Raw genomic sequence first — 20834 nt, 5'->3', positions numbered from 1 at the left:
TATAGTGCTCATCTTTTATTCCCCGTCAGTGATAATAAAAAGATTGTTATTGATAAGGCGCAGGCTTAATTATGTATGCTACTTGCAGTGTCAAATCCGTTCAGTTTGACTGGTCTGTCCAGACCCCCTGAGGTCCTTAACACTGAGGTTCTGCCATATTTTATTTTCTGTACTTTATTTTAAATGTGTGGTCATAATGTTAAGTACTATAGCAAGTAATAAATGTGATCAGCAGTTCATTTTATTGAAAAAAAAGTAATTTACCTCCAGTTTTGATGGGCAGTAAATAAAAGTAATTCAGCAGCAAACTGATAACATTACATACAAATATAATTGTATATGAAGCAAATCCATATCGGGAAGGTTGAAGTCTTTCTGTCGTTTAGCCCACAGTAACATTGGTCTCTCACGCGTGAACTTATTAGAGATCAATGTGAGCTCACGAGAGATCAATGTCACCGCTAACTAAATGCCAAAAAGACGATGTACGATGCCACTGACCAAACACAGTGGTGTGATGAACGGTGCAGTCGAGAGAAGTGACAGTGCACAACGCCACTTTGTCACGGGCCACACCAACAAAACCCAGGAGATGAAAGGAGACATGGTTCGCGAACGCATTTTCAGCTGTTCAACAGCCGAGACGATAGTCAAAAATATTCTTTATGCCTGAACCCAACACAGTTATCCCATCATTTATTTGTTTTATGTAAGTTAGAAATAGCTAAAAAAGAAGACTCTGGCTTTCCCTCCATGTGTAATGAGTCAAATCAGGCGCTACCCCACTTCCTCAGAGAACTGTTGACAATGGAGTAACCTTAGGAAAATGTAATTTATGCTGTGGAAATGGAAAACCATCAATCCCCATAAGCTCCAGGTTGAATTCCTGGCAGGGTTTAATAATGCCAGACCTTTTACTTTCCTCCCCCCCCCTCCCCAAAATGTGATTAATAAGACGACTCGGATTTCATTCTTCTGCTTGGGCCCAGAGCTCTTGGGGGGGGGGGGAGGGTGAGATTAATCACACTCGGCCTGTTAACTTATCACAGCCAATCACAGGGGCTGTGGCGAGCTCAAAGGGGTTTTGGGGTGAGCCCATGGCAAAGACGAGGGCAACAGAGCCTGTGGAGTATCTCGACTTCTTGTTCCTGGGCCATAAACCGGCTCGACTTTTAAAATCGCCCTGCTTCACAATTAACTTGCTCTGCCTCTTTGGCTAAATGCAAACAGTGAACATGTTATCGCACAAGGACACATTTTTTTCCAGAGATGAAAGATGAATGTATAATGGCAGGGTCTGTCTTTTGACAGGTTGCCATTCCACCTTTGAGGCTCTGTTTCAGACCAGTTAATTTTTTTTAATTTGGATTCGTTATTATTAGGCTCGTTTTCTCTGGTTGGCAGCGGCTGGAACACATTCTGACTGATTTCAGTCGTCTCCTTCTCCAGCTGGACCACACGGGCCAGCTGGTGAACCGGCTGAGGTCTCTGAATTGCTTGAGCAGTTTCTCCATTTCAAAGTTCCAACTCAAATAAACAGTACTTGGCGCTATCGGAGTTAATTTAACTTTTTAAAAAATAATAAATTGCATTAACCACTCATCTCACTACTATATTCAACTTGTTCTGACTGGAAACACTTCCCTCAAGATTCCATAAGGCCTAGATGACACTTTTTTTATTCTTGGACCCCCAGTCATTGCTGCTTGCAGCTGAGACATTATTTTAGTGTTACAATTTGTGTTAGTATATTCTAAGACAGCTCTGGTATGTAATGTATTCATGTGTGGGAATCCATTTAGACTGTTAATTCATTTTAGTTTAAAAAAACATCTGTATGCAGGGACAAATTAACTTTGTTCTTTTTGCTTTTTGCTCGTACTGAGCATTTGTTAACCATAAAGGGACTGAAAAGAAAAAAAATTAAGCCGCGCTTTTTTTATCGTTAACTGCTTACGAACACAAACACTTTGGAAATCTACATGTGTTTGGAAACGTGTAAAATGCGTATGCATTTAATTATTTATTCAAAGTCAATTTAAGTAGTTGAAAACCTCATATTAACAAGAAAATATTTTTCTCCTCTAAAATGGGAGGAACTGTGTATAAAATGGCTGTAATTTATGCACAATTACTGTAAATTACCTTACCCAATATGGATGTAAATACCCTTAAATGAAATCTGACAGTCTACACTTTAACCTCATATTCTTTATTGTTTCATCTTTGGATTGTCTTTCTCCTCTCTAGTCACTTTGCATCGTCCTCTTCTTATTCCTAAAAGTTGTGGCAGAGTAAAAGCCTCTATGCACGTCGCTGCCCCCCACAGGACAAACGGTGTATTGGCACCAGTCACAGAGCATGATTCGGAAAAAGGCCTGGTGAATTCGGTAATACTTTTTTCAGTCCATTACAGGATTCTAGTGTTTCAGTGTAGGCCTAGCGTGCGCACACAGCCAATATTGACTCGGTTGGTGTGAGGGGCAAAGTTAATCCGGGCCGCTTCCCTGTCCTAATGTTTGCGGTTCGGCAGATGGCTTAGCCAAACAGAGCGTTAGTGCCGTGAGCCGTGAGCTTGTCTCCCCCCTCAGGGAGCTCGATTTGGGAGGCCACTTTCAATATGTACCAGAACCTTTTTCGATAAGATAACGCAGGGCAATTTAAAATATATATATATTTTTTTATTTATAAAGATTTTAAAACCCTAATGTTATATTGGACACATGGACACGCACACTATTATTGTTATTGTTATTGTTATTATTTCTTCACATATGGGCTGTGTGTGTTTGAAAGTAGTATACTGAGCCCAGCCACATATGCCACGATGCACTACTAGACAGGCTATACCATATGTTCTTCCATAATGATACAACTAATGGACTCACAGAACTTTGTGACCCAGACTTCCGTTCTCAAATTACAGCAGTGTTAGCTTCTGCGACCGCTTGGTGGTGTGATAATAAAGCGCTTTAATGCTTTGTTTGGGTTGGCCTGTCAGAGAAAGAGGGCTGGCAGCAGATGTTCCCAGATAAAAGATTAAAGAGACTTGTGCTTTTTAAGATCTGGTACAGCGCGGCGAAGTTCGGGGCGCGGGGTGGCAGACGGCGTTAGGTTCGCTGCCAGGCCGACTCGTAGAACCGTAGCGCGGTGCATCTCCCGCGGTTACGACGAGCGCGAGAGACCGACGCTCTCGGAGTCGGGTCGGGACAGGCCGCTGAACACGGCGAGCGTAATGGCGGACGCGGCGGCTTTTCTCAGGGAATGATTTGGCGGCCGCGTGACCGCGAGCTCGGGACGCGTCGTTCCTCCGTCTCCCCGCGCGAGTCTTCGAGGGGAGATGCTCCCGCTCCCGGGCCCGACGACAGGACGCACGTCGTCTCCTCCGCCCCTCCAGGTTTAATTCATGAGAAGACGCGATGGATTTGGTTTCTAAACGCGGAGGAACGCTTCGCTCGAATTTCAAACGAGCTCCGCCCAGTTCCTTAAACTGTGTGCGGTTTGTTTCACCCACTGAGGGTGGAGGCGCCGTTGATACTACCGCCCTGATTTTAAGATCCGTCTAGTGATCTAAGCAGAAAAATCTGACCTTTCAGACAAATGCTGCTGTACTGAAATATACTTATTCATAAGCTAATTTCAGGGCAACTGGTAAATGGACTGCATTTATATAGCGCTTTTATCCAAAGCGCTTTACAATTGATGCCTCTCATTCGCCAGAGCAGTTAGGGGTTAGGAGTTAGGTGTCCTGCTCAAGGACACTTCGACAGGCCCAGGGCGGGGTTTGAACCGGAAACCCTCCGACTGCCAGACAATCGGTCTTACCTCCTGAGCTATGTCGCCCAACTGTGTATGAATATGTATTCATTTGATTTTAAATTGTTTTGACACAGAATGGATTGTTTCACTTTTTTTCGTCAAACAGAAAAGGGTCTATTCAGGTGTTTTGCTGACGTACAGTATCAGGTGGGTGTGCCTGGCTGTGGTTTAAAGGACCTGCTAATCCTCGCGGCACGGGGGAGGAGCCACTGCGGCCAGGACAGGATTAGCTTCACGCGCGCGCCTGTGATCCGGTCAGCGGGGGGCGTGGTTTGGCTGTGCACCCCCACCTGTCTCGTCCTCTGAATGCAGACTTTCAGGAACATCATTAGGCGGGCGAACCAGTGCTTTTGTTGTGATTCCCCTGTCTGCCACCGAGAGCTCTTAATGCCCAACGTCTTTATGAGCACTCCAGTGAAGACCAGCTGGGATTCTACACTGGTTTAAACTGGTCTGTGGTTGGTCAAAGCTGTCATAGCTTGTCTGTGGTTGGTCAAAGCTGTCGTAGCTAGTCTGTGGCTGGTCTGTTGCTGGACAAAGCTGGTCTGTGGTAAAAGCTTGTCCATTATCTGTTAGTCAAGTACACCGGTGTTGAGGGAAATGACCTTGTAAGCGATAGGCAGGCTGGTTCATCTTTGGTGGTGAAATCCAGTTGTGTTGAGCCCACAGAGCGCTAGAATAGGATATTGTTCATAGGACTTTTTTGTCCGACAAAGGCCAGAAATTTGTCTTTGGTTTCAGCTCAGAAAAAGAAAACCCACACATGAAAACAAAATGCAGTACAATCACTCGACATAATAGCTCATCTGGTTTTGTTCAATTGACCGACTGTAGTTGGAACAAAGAATCTCTTATTTGTTTTTTTTTTGGCTACTGGCACTCTGGCTGAAACGTCAGCCAGAGGGAAGCAGCTCAGAGTCGCTGTGGAGGGGGTGACAGGGGCCATGTCCTATAGCCAGAGCCTGTCTGTATGCTGCTGGGTTGTACCGGTCCACCAGCTGCCTCTGCTGTTTGCTCACTATGAGTTAAACCCACTGGAAGCCACGCTCATGATTGTATAAGCACCGTCTCCTTGGACAAGGGCATTGGCTGCTCTTATTAATGATGTGAGAGAAAATGATTGGTGCTCCGTGTCGGAAGCTTCCGGAGATCAAATATTGCTTTTGCATGAAAGATTTACAGGAATTATTATGTACTATGTAGGGCTGTGGATTCACTTCAGAATTACTGAAGCATGACGTGGTCGTGTCTGAGAACATCTCAGGTCAATGGATTCACCTGCATCTGATCTCTCTCTCTCTCATCCCCTTCCCCTTTGAAGTGTTGGCTCGCATTCAGAATGAGAATTTGAGTGAAATTTGAGTGCATGATTCTGGGTGATGTTTGCAGCCGTCATTGATGCCTCTCCTCCTCCTCCTCCTCCCCTCCCCCTCCCCCCCCCCCCCGCCCCCCCCCGGCCAGCAGGTTTTGGGGCTGGTGGAGAACCAGAGCGACTGGTACCTGGGGAACCTGTGGAAGAACCACCGGCCCTGGCCTGCCCTGGGAAGAGGCTTCAATACAGGTGAGCAGTGATATAGGTGAGCAGTGATACAGGTGAGCAGTAACAGAGGTGAGCAGTGATACAGGTGAGCAGTGACAGAGGTGAGCAGTGATACAGGTGAGCAGTGACACAGGTGTGCAGTGATTCAGGTGAGCAGTGATACAGGTGAGCAGTGATTCAGGTGAGCAGTGATTCAGGTGAGCAGTGACACAGGTGAGCAGTGATACAGGTGAGCAGTGACACAGGTGAGCAGTGATTCAGGTGAGCAGCGGTTCAGGTGAGCAGTGCTCTAGGATAGCGTTTCCAGAGCGATGTGCATGGCAATCTGGTGTGCCATCGGGTGAGGTCATGGGTGCTGTGTCTTTTTTTTTTTTAAGTAAAGTTTAAATTAATTTTAAAAACTTAAATGACTCGAATCCCATCCACAGAAGCCAAAATAAGTGTCGGTAAAATGCATATGGCTTAATTAAAACCCCGAAGGCCTGCTGTGGACCCGTCACATCAGGGTCAGAACGTCGCTTTTGACAGGGGTGTGCCGTGAGATTCTGTAAATTTGGGAAGTCCTAGCTGCTCTAGGCTTCCCATGCCAGACCTTGCAGAATTGGGAGATCATGGTCTTAAGGGCTCTGAGATGTAAAGACCCAAGCAGCTTCTTTTTCTGCATCTGCTATCCATTCGTGTTCTTCTCCACTTATTGTAACCTTGAGCATACATTTATCCGTAAAATTAAATTCTGCTAAGGCGGCAGGTAAATTCTTAAGCATGGTTTCCTCCAGGTATTAATACTGCGTCTCTGTGAACATCAGAGAAAAATCAATAAAACCTCAGACTCCACAGGGCTGTAAAATTCACCAATTTGCATTTGCGATTAAAAAATGTTCTGTGCAAATATAGAAAATATTCCCATCACACCTGTGGAACAAGCTGTCCTGAAATATTGTGGGGGGAAAATGGTTGAATATCCAGTATGTTTGAAGTTTACTGGTCCTTTTTGTTATTGAATCGTTTGATTAGTTATTGTCAAATTGGTTCTTCATGAGAAGAACCTAATGCTCCAAATTTCAAGACACTACATCCAATCAGGGGAAATGGGAGCTGATCTCTTAAAGTGTATCAGTTAAATTTCATCATGGATATCATAGTCACATAGCTTGAAATTTCCATCAGTCGCTACTCGCCTGCAGAATATCATGCATTGGCACAGTAAAAAGTAAAAACATCAAAGCAAAATGGACAAAAACAGCAGGATTCCAGCAGCGTATCTGCTGGGGCCCCTAAAGTTGTTTAATTATGTTGCTTGGCTGAGCACACTGGTGAGGAGTTCATATATAAAATTAATAAGGACGGGTCTGCATAGATCACTTCATCACACGCCAGGAAATATGAGTCTTCAGTGAATTAACTTCAGGGCTGGGCTTTAACTGTGAGTGGTTTATAATAATTAATAATGATAATGGTACCTGTGTGCTATGGAGGACTTTTTCCATTTATTTAGCCAAAATTGGAAATGCGTTCAGTTTCATGGTTTGCATTTTAAACATGGCACTGATGTTGATACCACGGGGGGGGGGTGGGCATTTTTTTCATGAAATAATTTACATGAAGGTAAAAGCAGGCAATGGATATGAATGGGTGAGGGGTTGGACTAGCATACTGCTCAGCTTCAGTGTTGGGGAAACTAGTCTGAAAGAGTAGTACTCTACCGATTACTTTATAAATCTGAAAATTTAATTCAGAACCTGTGGTAAAACTAGTCCAGAGCAAAAAGGACTTGAGACAGGAATTGAGTATTCTGTAGTGTGTATGACCACCACTTATCTTTTTGTGTGTCTGTGTGTGTGTGTGCGTGTGTGTGCGTGTGTGTGTGGTGTGTGTGTGCGCGTGCACGTTGCATGTGTGTATGTGTGTGTGGTGTATGTGTACGCATGTGAGTGCATGTGTGTATGTGCGTGTGGCGTGTGTGTGTGTATGTGTGTGTGTGTGTGTGTGTGTGTGTGTGTGTGTGTGTGTGTGTGATGCGTACACACAGGTGTGATCCTGCTGCTGCTGGACAGGCTGAGGAAGCTGAGGTGGGAGCAGACCTGGAGGCTGACAGCTGAGCGGGAGCTGATGAGCATGCTGTCCACCTCGCTGGCCGACCAGGTGAGACCGCACATCGACCATACCGCACCACTGACCAGGTAAGAGCACAGCGAGCGCACCACACACCTCTGGCTGACCAGGTAAGAGCACGGCTGCACCACACTGCCCACCTTGCTGCCAGATGTGTCTGTTTTTAACAGCAGGGGCGGTCCTTCGCTTCTGCTGGTGTGTGTCCAGATGGGACGGGACAGCAAGCCAAGTTTGTTTCATTTTAATTTGGCACTCATAACTACACACGGCAAACATTAATATATATTTTTTTAACATAAATGAAAGGGCCCATGGCGCTTTTACTGATTTTCGCACGGCCGATCTCAATGTGGAGAAAGGATTCCAAGAGTGTTTAAGGATTCAGAGCCTGTTTTGGGAATAGCCCATGGGGGGTCTGAAAGGGCAATTTTTGCAGATGAAAATGGTCTTCAGTGTCAAAGAGCGCATGGAAGGGAACCGCCTGAATCGTCTGAGGTGAGGAACCGGAACATCCTAGAGGAGCTTTTGTCATATCTGAAGTCAGGTAACCGGTGAGGCACTTCAGTGAGCGTTCTGCTGTGTCACGCTCATATCGCACACACGAGCAACCCTCGGCAGGATTCATAAAGGATGGCTGTGACTCCCCATAAGGGACTTCAGGTGCCTCCACAGTAATAAAGTGTCCCTTTCTCCCTGTTATGAGATTATTTCTCTCAAATTTAACACACCTGTACCTGTACCTCCTCCTGGTGGCAGCCCTTGACCGGAATGGAAGCAAAATTTCAGCCTGTCACTCTAAATCAGCCACAGAAAAGTGGTGTGAGGATCTTGAATACAGAGAGGCATTTAAGAGACGTTTGAGTTTGCAACAAGCAACACTTATAATTAAAAAAAAAAAAAATGTATATGAAGTATTTGTATGTACTACCATACCAGCTTGCTGATAGCTGAAATGAAGATTCGCTGCGTATGTGAACTGTAATTAAAATGTATTGCTTAGAGTTTTCACTGGAAGCTGTGGACGAGGTGCTCTGTAATTTGGCAGATTGAGCAGATGGCCTGTCCTGCCCCAGGAGAGGGGCAGGGGGAGCTGCTTTTGTTCCGCAGCAGGTGACTGTGCTTCTCTAACTGCAGCTGATTGGGCCTCTCCTGCCTCACCTGGTTCCTTGGGGGTAAATTGGCTGCCATTTCCCATCCAGATATATCTGCCAGATATGTAGGTCTGAGCCAGGAGAGCGGAGGCAGAGTCTCCTGGAGGCTGAGCAGGCCGTGGGGTTTGGGGCAGCTGTTCTGTGGTTTGGGGCGCTGGCCATGCAATTTTAAGTTTTAGACTTGACACAAGCTGTATGGGGTGTAACGGGTGGCCTGCCGGGGCCATCCTGTGTGGAGTTTAGCCGTCCTCCCCGTGCCTGTGTGGAGTTTAGCCGTCCTCCCCGTGCCTGTGTGGAGTTTAGCTCTCCGTGCCATTGTGGCAGTTTGCCGTCTCCCGTGCCTGTGGTTTAGCGTCTCCTGCCTGTGTGAGTTTAACGTCTCTCCGTGCCTGTGTGGAGTTTAGCTGTCCTCCTCATGCCTGGGTGGAGTTAGTTGGCTAATATTGGCAAATTTTGTTTATTCAAAATGCTCTCTCTGCGCTTCTTAAAATAAATAATGATTCTTGTTGAGGCTACCTTCTCAGCTTCTGCTATACCATGCAGTGCTTTAAATGAAGCAGTGTTTATGTTTGGTGGTTTGCGTGAGGCGCTCCACACGTCGCAGGCGATCTGTTTCCGCCCTTTTCACTTCGGTTTTATTTCAGCCTCAGTTTGATTCGATTTCCGTCTTTGCTGCCGCTGCGCTCCAACAGAGTGATTAACTGCAGTTTGTTCCTTTTTTTAAAATTATGCGAAAGTCAGATTGTTTTCTTATGTTTTGTTATAAACCCCTTTGATTGCAGCCCTGTGCTAGTTGTGAAACTGCATCTTTACTAATACAAATGAACTAGTTTTATTAGGAGCCGGAAAAATAAATTCAACCTTAAACCCCCTTCACTCAAAAACATGTTTTTTTTAATGTTTAAATCTTCTTGGAACTTTAAAAAGTGACCGTGGTGCTTTTGTGGACACAGATTGAACGATGGAAAATGACTGATTTGACCTTTTTAAATAAACAGAGATCCCAATGTGTGTCCAGATGATCCTGAACTCCTTCTCCAAACACCCCCCCCCCCCTCCCCTCCCAAAGTCCAGCACCTCTGGGGGGTAGCAAAGTGATGTTTGTCTTTAGACACTAAGCGCCTGTGTCCCTTACGGTGTTGCGTTCGCACGTAATGTGACCCTTAAATTTAATGAAACACGAAAACGGCTGCATCGATGAAAAATCCAAACTGTGCGTCTCGCTGCACTAACCGACTGCGTGGACCAAAAAAAACAAAAAAAAAACGTAAAATTAAATGGCCTTTTATGGAGAAACAGCAAAATTTTAAGGGGACACAGAAGAGATTTAGCTGCAACTAGCAGAAAAACGCCAGCGGCAAAAAGAGCGTATAATGGAGGTCATAAAACGAGCTTATTACTCAGAGGGAAACGCGAAGGAAGAGAAACCGCAAGCTTTCAGTCCAAAATAACGCGAGTCGCTGTCCAGTCCAGGCCTAAATCAGAATAACGGCATCCGTGGCTGTCTCCAGCACTGCTCTGATGTCCCTTTCGTCGCAGTTTGGCGGATTAGCTTGTGGCTAAGCACGGCTAAGGAAGTATTTGCTTTAGCAGTATTTATATGTGAGTAAAACACTGAGCTTCCCTCTGTCAGCATCGCCAGAGGAGCTGGACGAAAAGAAAGCAGTTTCTTCCGGTGAGACAGAGGACAGCTTCTCACCCTTGTGTGTGTGTGTGTGTGTGTGTGTGTGTGACTTTCAAGACAGCAGGATGAATTGGAAATGACTCGGTCAGAATTATGCTGTGACTTCCTCAAAGGCATCCCTGCTCTGTAGGGTGCCCAGGCTGTGGGGCATCTGGATGTGCCCTGCGCGCTTCTTTGAGCCTCAGACAGCACGTCAGAAACCAGGCTGAGCGACGCGTCTCCGTGGTTACTGAGGCTGGGTCAGCTGTGTGGTTACTGAGGCTGGGTCAGCTGTGTGTGTTTACTGAAGCTGAGTCATCTCTGTGTTTACTGAGGCTGGGTCATCTCTGAACACACTTGCCCTTGAGTGTTTTCTGAAGGGAAGCGGTCTGTTTTTTTTTGTACAGCTGCCATCAACAATAGTAATTAAGAGAATCAAGTTTGTTCTGAAACAGAAGTTTGTGGTAAAATGGAATCATGAGACACGAGCTGAGCAAGCATCACCAGAAATCCCCTTACTGATTGCTGTGAAAATAAAAAGCTTGCCGGCCCTAATCGCTCTCCTGGAACAGTACTGGTCATGTGTGTAGTGCTTCTCTTAGGGAGCCTGATAAGAGGAGGTGGTGATTAATGTTTGGGGGAGCCTGATAAGAGGAGGTGGTGATTAATGTTTGGGCGTCCGATGTGTTTGCAGGACATCTTTAACGCCGTGATCAAGCAGAACCCCTTCCTGGTGTACCAGCTGCCCTGCTTCTGGAACGTTCAGCTATCCGACCACACCCGCTCCGAGAAGTGCTACAAGGACGTGTCCGACCTCAAGGTGAGCGGCGTTCCCAACGGCATTCCCAGTGGCATTCCCACCAGCATTCCCAGACCGGGGGAGGGACTCGGGGCGTGGAGCTGCAGTTCATATGTAAAAGTTTGTATGTGTTGCGTGGAAATAGTAGCTATCTAAGTGTCTTGCTATGGTATGCACAAAATTAAAAAATCACTTCTTTTTTTTAACTGATGGTTAATTGTTTTTTACTGTCATAGGTGAATGTTACCGTGGTTACTCAGTTAACCAATTACCTACACAGCCCTAGTTGTGCAATCAAAATTTGCAGTTTGGTCATATACAGATACTGTTATCCAGAGCAAGTTACACAGTTTGTGTTGTTACATTCTGTCCAGATTAAGTGCCTTGCTCAGGGGTACAATGGTAGATCGCCAACTGGGAACTGAATATGGGACTTCTGCATAATGAGGGCAATTCCCTTAATATTACACCACACTGGTGCCCCGGACTGTGCCCCCCCGCCCCCACAGCTGTGTGTGATCTGTGCTTTCCCTGGCGGGGAGGGGTCGGGGGAGGGGGCACGGTTTCTCCTGCGTGCCAGCTGGGCACTGCCATCTGGAGCCTGGCTCAGGACTCGGAGCGACCACGACCATCTACTAGAACCCACCTCCTCGATGCTATGACTTTCTCCCATCCTCCCATCATCCATCATCTCCCCACGCCTTTCTCTCCATCATCCCCGCTTTCTCTCCATCTCCTCTCCATCTCCCCCTTCTCTCCATTCTCTCCACTCCCTTTCTCTCCATCTCCCTCTCCATCCTCCCATCCGCACACCCTCATTCTCTACCTTTCTCTCCCTCTCCCTCTCCATCATCCCCCCGCCTTTCTCTCCATCTCCCTCTCCATCCTCCCCCCGCCTTTCTCTCCATCTCCCTCTCCATCATCCCCCCGCCTTTCTCTCCATCTCCCTCTCCATCCTCCCATCTGCTCTTCCTCTACTCTGTCCACCTCTCTTCTCTACCTCTCTTTCTCCTGTGTCCTTTACTTTGTCTTTTCTCAATTTTCTCGCTGGGTTTGCTTTTTCCCACTCTTTTCTTTCTCTCCCTCCCTCTCTCTTCTTTCTTTCCCTATTCACTCCCTCACTCTTCCTCCAGGTCATACACTGGAACTCCCCCAAGAAGCTCCGGGTGAAGAACAAGCACGTGGAGTTTTTCCGGAACCTCTACCTGACCTTCCTGGAGTACGACGGGAACCTGCTTCGCCGCGAACTCTTCGGCTGCCCCAGCGAGACCGACCACAACAGCGAACGTGTACCCCCAGCGCCCAACAGCGAGCGTAGGACCAGGACCCACAACAGCGAGCGGGTGGACGACCACAGCAGACGTAGGTACCGCCAGAGACCGCCCACAACAGCGAGAACGTAGGTACCGCCAGAGACCGCCCACAACAGCGAGAACGTAGGTACCGCCAGAGACCGCCCACAACAGCGAGAACGTAGGTACCGCCAGAGACCGCCCACAACAGCGAGAACGTAGGTACCGCGGACCGCCCAACAGCGAGCGTACGCCAGCCGCCCACAACAGCGAGAACGTAGGTCGCCAGACCGCCACAACAGGACGGTACCCAGGCCCCACAACAGCGAGAACGTAGGTCGCAGAGACGCACACAGCAGCGTAGACGCAGACGCCACAACAGCGTGTTCTGTCAGAGAGAAGATCAAGAGCTGTTTGCGGGCAAATCACACTCGCTCTAAGAATCTCAGTGTAGCTCTAACTCAGTGTTAACCAGTTACCATCCTGGAGATCTACCATCCTGTAGGTTCTCATTTCAAACCGAATTTGGCACACTTGACTCTACCAATTAGCATCTTGACAAGTTCTCAAGCTGTTGAGTGAGGTGCACTTTGTTAGGGTTGGAGTGAAAACCTACAGGACGGTAGATCTCCAGCAACAGGGTGGGCTGCCACTACTGTAAATCCGTCGGAGACCATTCGAGTCATTCACCTGGATTCAGTCAACCTTACTGTAAAATGCGCTTATGAATGAAAAATTCCATCGATTTGTTTTTCTTCACAAGTGCTGGAGATGTGAGTTTTGGTGTTTACCCAACTAAACGGTTCCTTCTCCTGCTCCCCTGGTCCCGTAGCGCACGCAGGGCCTAATGAGTCACCCATAGATCCCGCAAACTGGCACGAGCCATGCTGAACCTCTGCAAAATGGCCACCTAGACCACATTCATCTCCCCCAGCAGGTCCTCTGACAGCGAGGCCCATTATTCCTGTTGCCTTCTTATCCCCCTCGGCACAGGACGCAGTAAATCACAGGGGGCATCGTGGTTTGCATTCGTGTTGGTTGTGCGACAGTCTCTTCGGTTGCAGGTTGAAGTTGTGGCCGAATCAGGATCTTGAGGGAACGTGCTGCATCCACACTGGTGTAAGTCAGGTGGCTCGTACTGTCGGGGGTGAATTAAAAATGTCCGTTGCCAGTCTGCAATTCAGCAGACGCGTGGGGAGGGGCACTGTGATTCCACTTCAGCAGACCCACACATGGGGGGGGTGGGGTTGAGAGTCAGAGTGGGTGCAAGGCAGTGCAGCAGCATGAGGCGAAATAAGCATCACAGAATCTCATCGGGGAGGCGGGAAATTACAGCGAGCTGCGGGGGGAGGGGGGGCTTAATGGGGCGGTGCCATCTGGGGTACCCTGCCAATGACCAGGAAGCGCATCACTGGAGAGGAAACAAGGCATTGAACAGGGGAGTGAGAGGAGGACAGGAAAAGGAGGGCATGCTGGGAGAAATCCACATGCAGAGGAGGGGGGGTGGGGGGGGGGGTTCTCTGCACTCTCAAACACACAATCAAATCAAATCAGTTTTATTTGTACAGCGCTTTACAGAATACTGCCACAAAGACGCTGTACAGAGTAGCAGAAAGAGGGAGCAAAAACCAGGACTGAACTCCCAAATAGAAAAAAAACCTCCTCAGTGGGAACACACATCATTAAACCACGAAAACAGAAAAAGCATCCTTTCTTCTCCAAGACATTGGTAAAAACTCAACACCCCCCTCAGTACTCATAAAAATCAACATTTAAGCATTTAGCAGATGGTCCTTCCTGACTTGCATCATTTACATACAGTGCAATCCATTTATACAGCTGGATATTTACTGAAGAAATTAAGGTTAAGCACTTTGCTCTAGGGAACCATGGCGATAGGAGGTTCAAGCCCAGTTCCCTAGCCACCATGCTACACTGCAGCCTTGATACTCCACCCAGCAGTGATGAGGCTGCTGACTGGATGCTGGGTTGAAGGGACCGGGTTCATTTAAGGCGACGATTGGCTCATTTAAGGTCTGGCAGCTTTACTAGTGAAAAGTAAAAGGTTGTAAAAACAAATGTGCTAGGAGGGCATTCAGATTCACTTTTGAATGCATCTAACAGAAGCAATGCATGTTGTGGCGCAGCGCTTGGTCCTTGTGTCAGGGGTGACTGGACAAGAGAGACAGGGGACACTGCAATGCTCACTGCCTTCTTTCCACTCCTTGAACTCAAACAAAGAAAAGACTCACAAAATAAGATGGTGGGAAAGACAACAACATGCACCTCTGTCAGAGGGTTGGCCAGACGAGCTCACATGGTGGCCAAGCGGTGAAGAGGGACTCTTTTCGTGGACCAAGGGCAATTGTGACCTCCTCTTTTATTGGATGTGACCCAGGAAATGTAAACTCCAAACTGGAGAGCCTCACCAACGGTTACTTATGTGGGGATTCATTCATTAATTTTCAATCGAGCATAACGGATAGCTCTTTTATTTTATTACACGCACAGGGTCCTCAAACTTTAACTCCGTTATCCCATTAGTGCGCTTGAGCAGAGGTGATAAAACCTTGCAGTCTCGGTAATAACCAGGAAGCCGTTTGTTTTCGCCGAGGGCGTCAGCATGTCTTTGGCTCGCCTGAGGGATCTGCCTTCCTGCTTCAGGAGGGGAGAGAGAAGCAGGAATCAGGTCAAGGATATGCTCGATTTTCATGAAGTAACAGGCCGGATTTGAGAAGTATTTTACCGCATGGCTTCGTAGGCCAGTCTGGCACAGGGCCTTGTGATCCTTTCCCATGATCCGTTGCTCAAACACGGGTTTAATTATGTCGGGATCAGGCCTCTTCAGAGCTGAAGCTTTGCCTGGAGGACACCGCCTGGCGTGATCTGAGGTTTAGCCTGCTGCCATTTCTGTTTGCCAAGAATGTACCACTACAGCCCCCTCCCCAAACCCCAGAAGAAGAAGAAGAAGAAGAAAAAATGAGTATCTGAATACTATTCCGTTAAAGAAAGCAAGTATCCGTTATTATTTATTTACTGTACATCCCTACTAATGGTCTGCTTTACTGACCGTATCTCAGTTCTCCTCGTTTTGTGGAGGGATGGGTTGTTATCATGGGTCGCCTCTGGTTGGTCAGGCAGTAGTAAACGCACACAGTTCTTTTCTTGCTTGGTCAGGCAGTAGTAAACGCACACAGTTCTTTACTTGCTTGGTCAGGCAGTAGTAAACGCACACAGTTCTTTTCTTGCTTGGTCAGGCAGTAGTAAACGCACACGTTTTTTATTGCTTAGTGTCTGATTGGGGTTGCACTTCTTTAGCATGCCAAATCCAGCAATGTTTGCATATCCATACACAGTATTTATGAGGACTCCACACCACACACAGTATTTATGAGGACTCCACACCACACACAGTATTTATGAGGACTCCACACCACACACAGTATTTATGAGGACTCCACCCCATACACAGTATTTATGAGGACTCCACACCACACACAGTATTTATGAGGACTCCACACCATACACAGTATTTATGAGGACTCCACACCATACACAGTATTCATGAGGACTCCACCCAACACAGTATTATGAGGACTCCACCCATACACAGTATTATGAGGACTCCACACCAACACAGTATTCATGAGGACTCCACACCATACACAGTATTCATGAGGACTCCACCCCATACACAGTACTTATGAGGACTCCACCCCATACACAGTACTTATGAGGACACCGGCCACACACAGTATTAGAACTCCACACAACATGGGAAAATAGACGGTTGCTACTTGTCGTGCTGGTAATGTCGTAAAATATAAGTTAATTAATTATAGGTGTAACAAGACACTTCTCATCATTTTAATTACAGCATATTGCTGCGTATGAGGCTTTAAAAAAAGAAATAAGCATAACTGTCTTTTCATGAGGATGAAACCATTTGGTAACTCATATCCCCAGGGAAAGGTCAATCTGTTAATTAGAAAATACAGCCTAATATTTAAATATACAACCGCTTTTTAAAAAATTTTTTTTTTTTTGTTTTTTTTTTAAATGAAAGTTTGCATTTGGGATTCCCTGCTGCAACTTGTGCGGCAGTTATTCAAGTGGCTTCATTTACACTTTTCTGCAAGATCATATTTCTAAATTATTGACCTGTACGTGGAACCATTTGCGAGGCAGTTCAAGGCTATAAACTATATCAGTGTTTCACTGTTGCAGTAGTTACTGTTAACACATTTTTTGCCTTTTTGTTTTGTTCTCGCAAAGTTAACGTCCCAGGAGGGAGAACTGCTTATTGAGGATGTTCTATTTTTGTAGTATTATTTGTAAACAAGCATTTAAGTGAATACTTAATAATTTCCACAGTGCCAGCATGTGGAGGGGGGGGGGCGTCAGCTTCCCTGGGGATTCAGAACAGAGACGTCTGGCCGGTGTGTAAAGTCGTTTAAATATAACGGAGCTGTCTCTGTTTCGCTGCTCAATTGGCTCAAGTTTCTCAGTTTTTATACCAGCTGATATCAGTAGCCAATGGAATGGCAGGGATATATCGGACCCCGGCAGGGTTGTAGATCAGCAGCTTTTAATTCTGGAAACGTTACTTTGACTTACCAGTATTTATTGTCTCCTTTTATTGTCTATTATCATTATTGCATAAAAATCATTTTCTACATTTAATATGGCCCAAAAATAGAAGATAAAAGGATGAGAAATTATATTGTCAATTGCTTTATGCCTATCATTGTTTAAATAATTATAAATGAAATTCATTATAAATTACAACAGTTAAAACTTTTTTAAACTTTTTTTTGAGGGTGTTAAATATAATACACTGGTGAGGTCTCTAAAGTTGGAGACAGGCAAACAAAGATCTTTGCTATGGGTGTGCTCACTTGCCCAGTAAAAATGCTCCTGCCTCCAGCCGCATAGTACAATAGTATTTCAAAACTTTTACAAGGATGTAATAAGAAATATTCACCAGATATTTATTGCAGTGCCCTTCTTTCCTGCATTGCTCGGTCTTGTAAGAGTATTAGTCTCCATTAATTTGTGCTGTGCTGTGTTTTCACTTTGTGGTGCACTGTTAGAAACTCGCTGGTTTATGTGTGTTCCCTTACTCCAGTAAGTGTCTGTTGAAAAATCCGGTTTGCCGTCCTTCAGCTTGGTCCATTTTATTTTCATTGCCCATTTGAGCAGCACTTCCCTTTACTTCCCAGAGATCAGTGGCTGGGAATACCCCCATTAGGAGGGGGGTGGGGGTGGGGGGTGGGGGTGAGCAGGAAGCAGTGCCAGGAAAGCCTTTTGAGGAAATGGACAGTGCAGCGTCAGCTCGTGCTGAAACGGAGGAGGCACCATTCAGAGTGAAAGGTTTTTACGGGACTGCACTGATTAGGGATGGGCATCGTTTAGACTTCCGCTGTGCCGCTGCCAAAACGATGCTTTTAAAACAGTACAGTGCCTGAACCAGCAGTCAACCTTCTGTAAAATAACGAGCAAACGTCATCAGTAAATAACGTTTTTGTTTTGTTTTTGTTTTTTTGTTTTTACTGAAAAGGCACGTCCCATTGTTTGAAATCCTTTTGGGCGAAACACACCCGCACGTTTTTGCTTTTGGCATGTTGACTGAGTTTAACCTTTTATTACGTTAAAACCGCAAAACTCCCCAACAAGCGTATGGCAGAAGGGCCCAAGAATCCATATCGCAGGAAGGATTTACAACGCTAGGCCAGCACGGGTTCAGAATATTAGTTCATACAACTATGCTACCGTGACCTTAGAGAACCTGCCTGCAGGGATCTGCTTGGTAGGCTGTGGGTCTCCTCCTCCTAATAAGAAGGCCTTTATTCAGCAGTTAGTGCCAGGCTTGTAATGGCGGTGCTCTGGGCTTTGATCTTCTTGATTGGTCGTGTTTCCAGTCCCGAGCCTCGGGGACTTGCTTTCTGTCGTCCCCCTTTGGTCTTTCCCCGTTGATTAAAGGGTCCTGCTGATGAGTTATATTCCTCTGTCATTAGTCTGCACTCATTCCCGTGATCAGAGAAAGCTAAACATCGTTTTTTTTTAACTTCAGCATTATTACAGCCAGCCTCATTAAACCACATAATTAATTATTATGATGGCATTTCTTTTGAAATTTGTGTGCATTTGGATAAGCATGGTTATTGAAAATTACATTTTTTTTGTGGAGCTACTCTCTCCGTGAACGGAATCTTCAGGAGTGTTCAGGAGTGCAGACTTTGCCATCGAAGCAAAGGGAGGCTGGGGGATGGGCAGGGGCTTCTTAATGCTCCATTTTTCCAGTACATTCCAAGCGCGAGCTTTGCGTTTGTGAAACGTAACACTGCGGTTTCTGATTTGTCCGAAGAGCCTGAGGAACGGAGACGGAGCGCGTCACGTGAGGGAGCGACACGGCCCAATTTTGGGACGGCCGCGCGCTCAGGTGTTCTGGGACGCACGCTCAGGTGTTCTGGGACGGGCGCTCTGGTGTTCTGGGACGGGCGCTCTGGTGTTCTGGGACGGGCGCTCTGGTGTTCTGGGACGGGCGCGAAGGTGACCGGGGCTTCTGCGTGTCCCCTCAGCTGCAGAAGACGCTGTCGGAGCTGGACGAGGACGACCCGTGCTACGAGTTCCGGCGGGAGCGCTTCACCGTGCACCGCACGCACCTCTACTTCCTGCACTACGAGCACGAGCCCGCCGCCGACCGCACCGACGTCACGCTGGTGGCCCAGCTCTCCATGGACAGGTACCGCATCGGTCCTCCTTACGCTCACCTGCAGGGCCTGAACGCTCACCTGCAGGGCCTGAACGCTCACCTGCAGGGCCTAAACACTCACCTACAGGGCCTGAATGCTCACCTGCAGGGCCTGAACGCTCACCTGCATGGCCTGAATGCTCACCTGCAGGGCCTAAACGCTCACCTGCAGGGCCTAAACGCTCACCTGCAGGGCCTAAACACTCACCTGTAGGGCCTAAAGTATACCTGAAGGGCCTAAACACTCACCTGCAGGGCCTGAACGCTCACCTGCAGGGCCTAAACGCTCACCTGCAGGGCCTAAAGTTTACCTGAAGGGCCTAAACGCTCACCTGCAGGGCCTAAACACTCACCTACAGGGCCTAAAGTTTACCTGAAGGGCCTAAACGCTCACCTGCAGGGCCTAAACGCTCACCTGAAGGGCCTAAAGTTTACCTGAAGGGCCTAAACGCTCACCTGCAGGGCCTGAACGCTCACCTGCAGGGCCTAAACGCTCACCTGCAGGGCCTAAACGCTCACCTGCAGGGCCTAAACGCTCACCTGCAGGGCCTAAACGCTCACCTGCAGGGCCTAAAGTATACCTGCAGGGCCTAAATGCTCACCTGAAGGGCCTAAACGCTCACCTGCAGGGCCTGAACGCTCACCTGCAGGGCCTAAACGCTCACCTGCAGGGCCTAAACGCTCACCTGCAGGGACTGAACGCTCACCTGCAGGGCCTGAACGCTCACCTGCAGGGCCTAAAGTTTACCTGAAGGGCCTAAACGCTCACCTGCAGGGTCACATGAAAGCCCCACGATCTACTCAATTTAAATATTGTAGGGATGACACATTACTATGAACGAGAAGGTGGGCCATGTTGGCATTTAAAGTGGACCGAGTTTGCCTTAAGCCCTTATCACCTGGGCAACCTGTTTTGATTTTATGCACGCATTTGTTCCCCTCTCCCTCTCTCATATTTCAAGGATAAAAGCCTTAATTCTTTTCCTGACCCATAAAATGAAATTTTCCAGTAAGTAGGAGAAACAGAAAAGCGGTTATGCCTCCCGCGGCCCATTACACTCAGGCCTGTGCAGGGAGCAGCGAGAGTGTGGAGAACACAGCGTGCTCCTCACATAACGGCCCTCTTATTCCAGCCCCTCCCCTCGGACGCATCGCCGTAGCCGGAGTGACCTTGGGGTGGATCCACAGATTTTGGGGGGGGAGGGTAAAGTAATAGCGTTTTTCGGGCTGATGTGAGATATTTCTGGATGCCCCACAGAGGCAGTCTGCGGAGGCGAGATCTCATTTCCCTGTCAGTGTGTGACTCTGAAGATTCGGTGGCCTATTTTTTTTAATGTGCTGCTATGTTTCAGATGGGCCTCATTGCAGTCTGTGTGAATCCGTATTTTTTTTTATATCTTAGTAATGGCCTTTATGTGTTCAGATGCATTTTAACTGCCCACGCAAAACTAGAGTCGTAAACTTTGACGGCACAGAAAAGTTTTCCGTCTTTGTATTGTGCCATTAATGAGCAAAAAAGTTTTCAAAGATGTGTTTTGTTTTTTTTCCTCGAGCTTTTTGCAACTGAGGAAATTCTGTGATGTTCAAACACGAGCCGAACTCCACAGAGACACTGCACAAATCACAAACTGGAAAATGCTGTTTTCCAGCTGATGCGTGTCACGTTTCCTCTGGACGAAGCAAACACCAGTGTTTTCAAAAACA

At 47.1% G+C, this 20834-nt stretch overlaps 1 protein-coding gene and 1 long non-coding RNA gene across 3 annotated transcripts in view; both read left to right on the top strand.

Annotated features, from left to right (window-relative positions):
- Positions 1-20834, top strand: part of LOC135258768 (xylosyl- and glucuronyltransferase LARGE1-like) — an 82100-nt gene that overhangs the window by 52935 nt on the left and 8331 nt on the right. For both annotated transcript variants that reach the window (XM_064342328.1, XM_064342327.1), the window contains exons 7-11: positions 5277-5380; positions 7389-7501; positions 10980-11105; positions 12218-12373; positions 18958-19121. In XM_064342328.1, coding sequence (XP_064198398.1) covers positions 5277-5380; positions 7389-7501; positions 10980-11105; positions 12218-12373; positions 18958-19121 — 663 coding nt within the window. The remainder of the gene's footprint in view (positions 1-5276; positions 5381-7388; positions 7502-10979; positions 11106-12217; positions 12374-18957; positions 19122-20834) is intronic.
- On the top strand, positions 13827-15865 carry LOC135258770 (uncharacterized). The gene is made up of 2 exons (XR_010331092.1): positions 13827-15414; positions 15457-15865. It is a non-coding gene; the product is annotated as an uncharacterized LOC135258770 (long non-coding RNA).

This window comes from Anguilla rostrata, chromosome 7, assembly GCF_018555375.3.
Source record: "Anguilla rostrata isolate EN2019 chromosome 7, ASM1855537v3, whole genome shotgun sequence".
Lineage (NCBI taxonomy): Eukaryota > Metazoa > Chordata > Actinopteri > Anguilliformes > Anguillidae > Anguilla > Anguilla rostrata.
The sequence above is the reverse complement of the archived record's forward strand: the minus strand, read 5'-3'. Positions and strand labels throughout refer to the sequence as shown.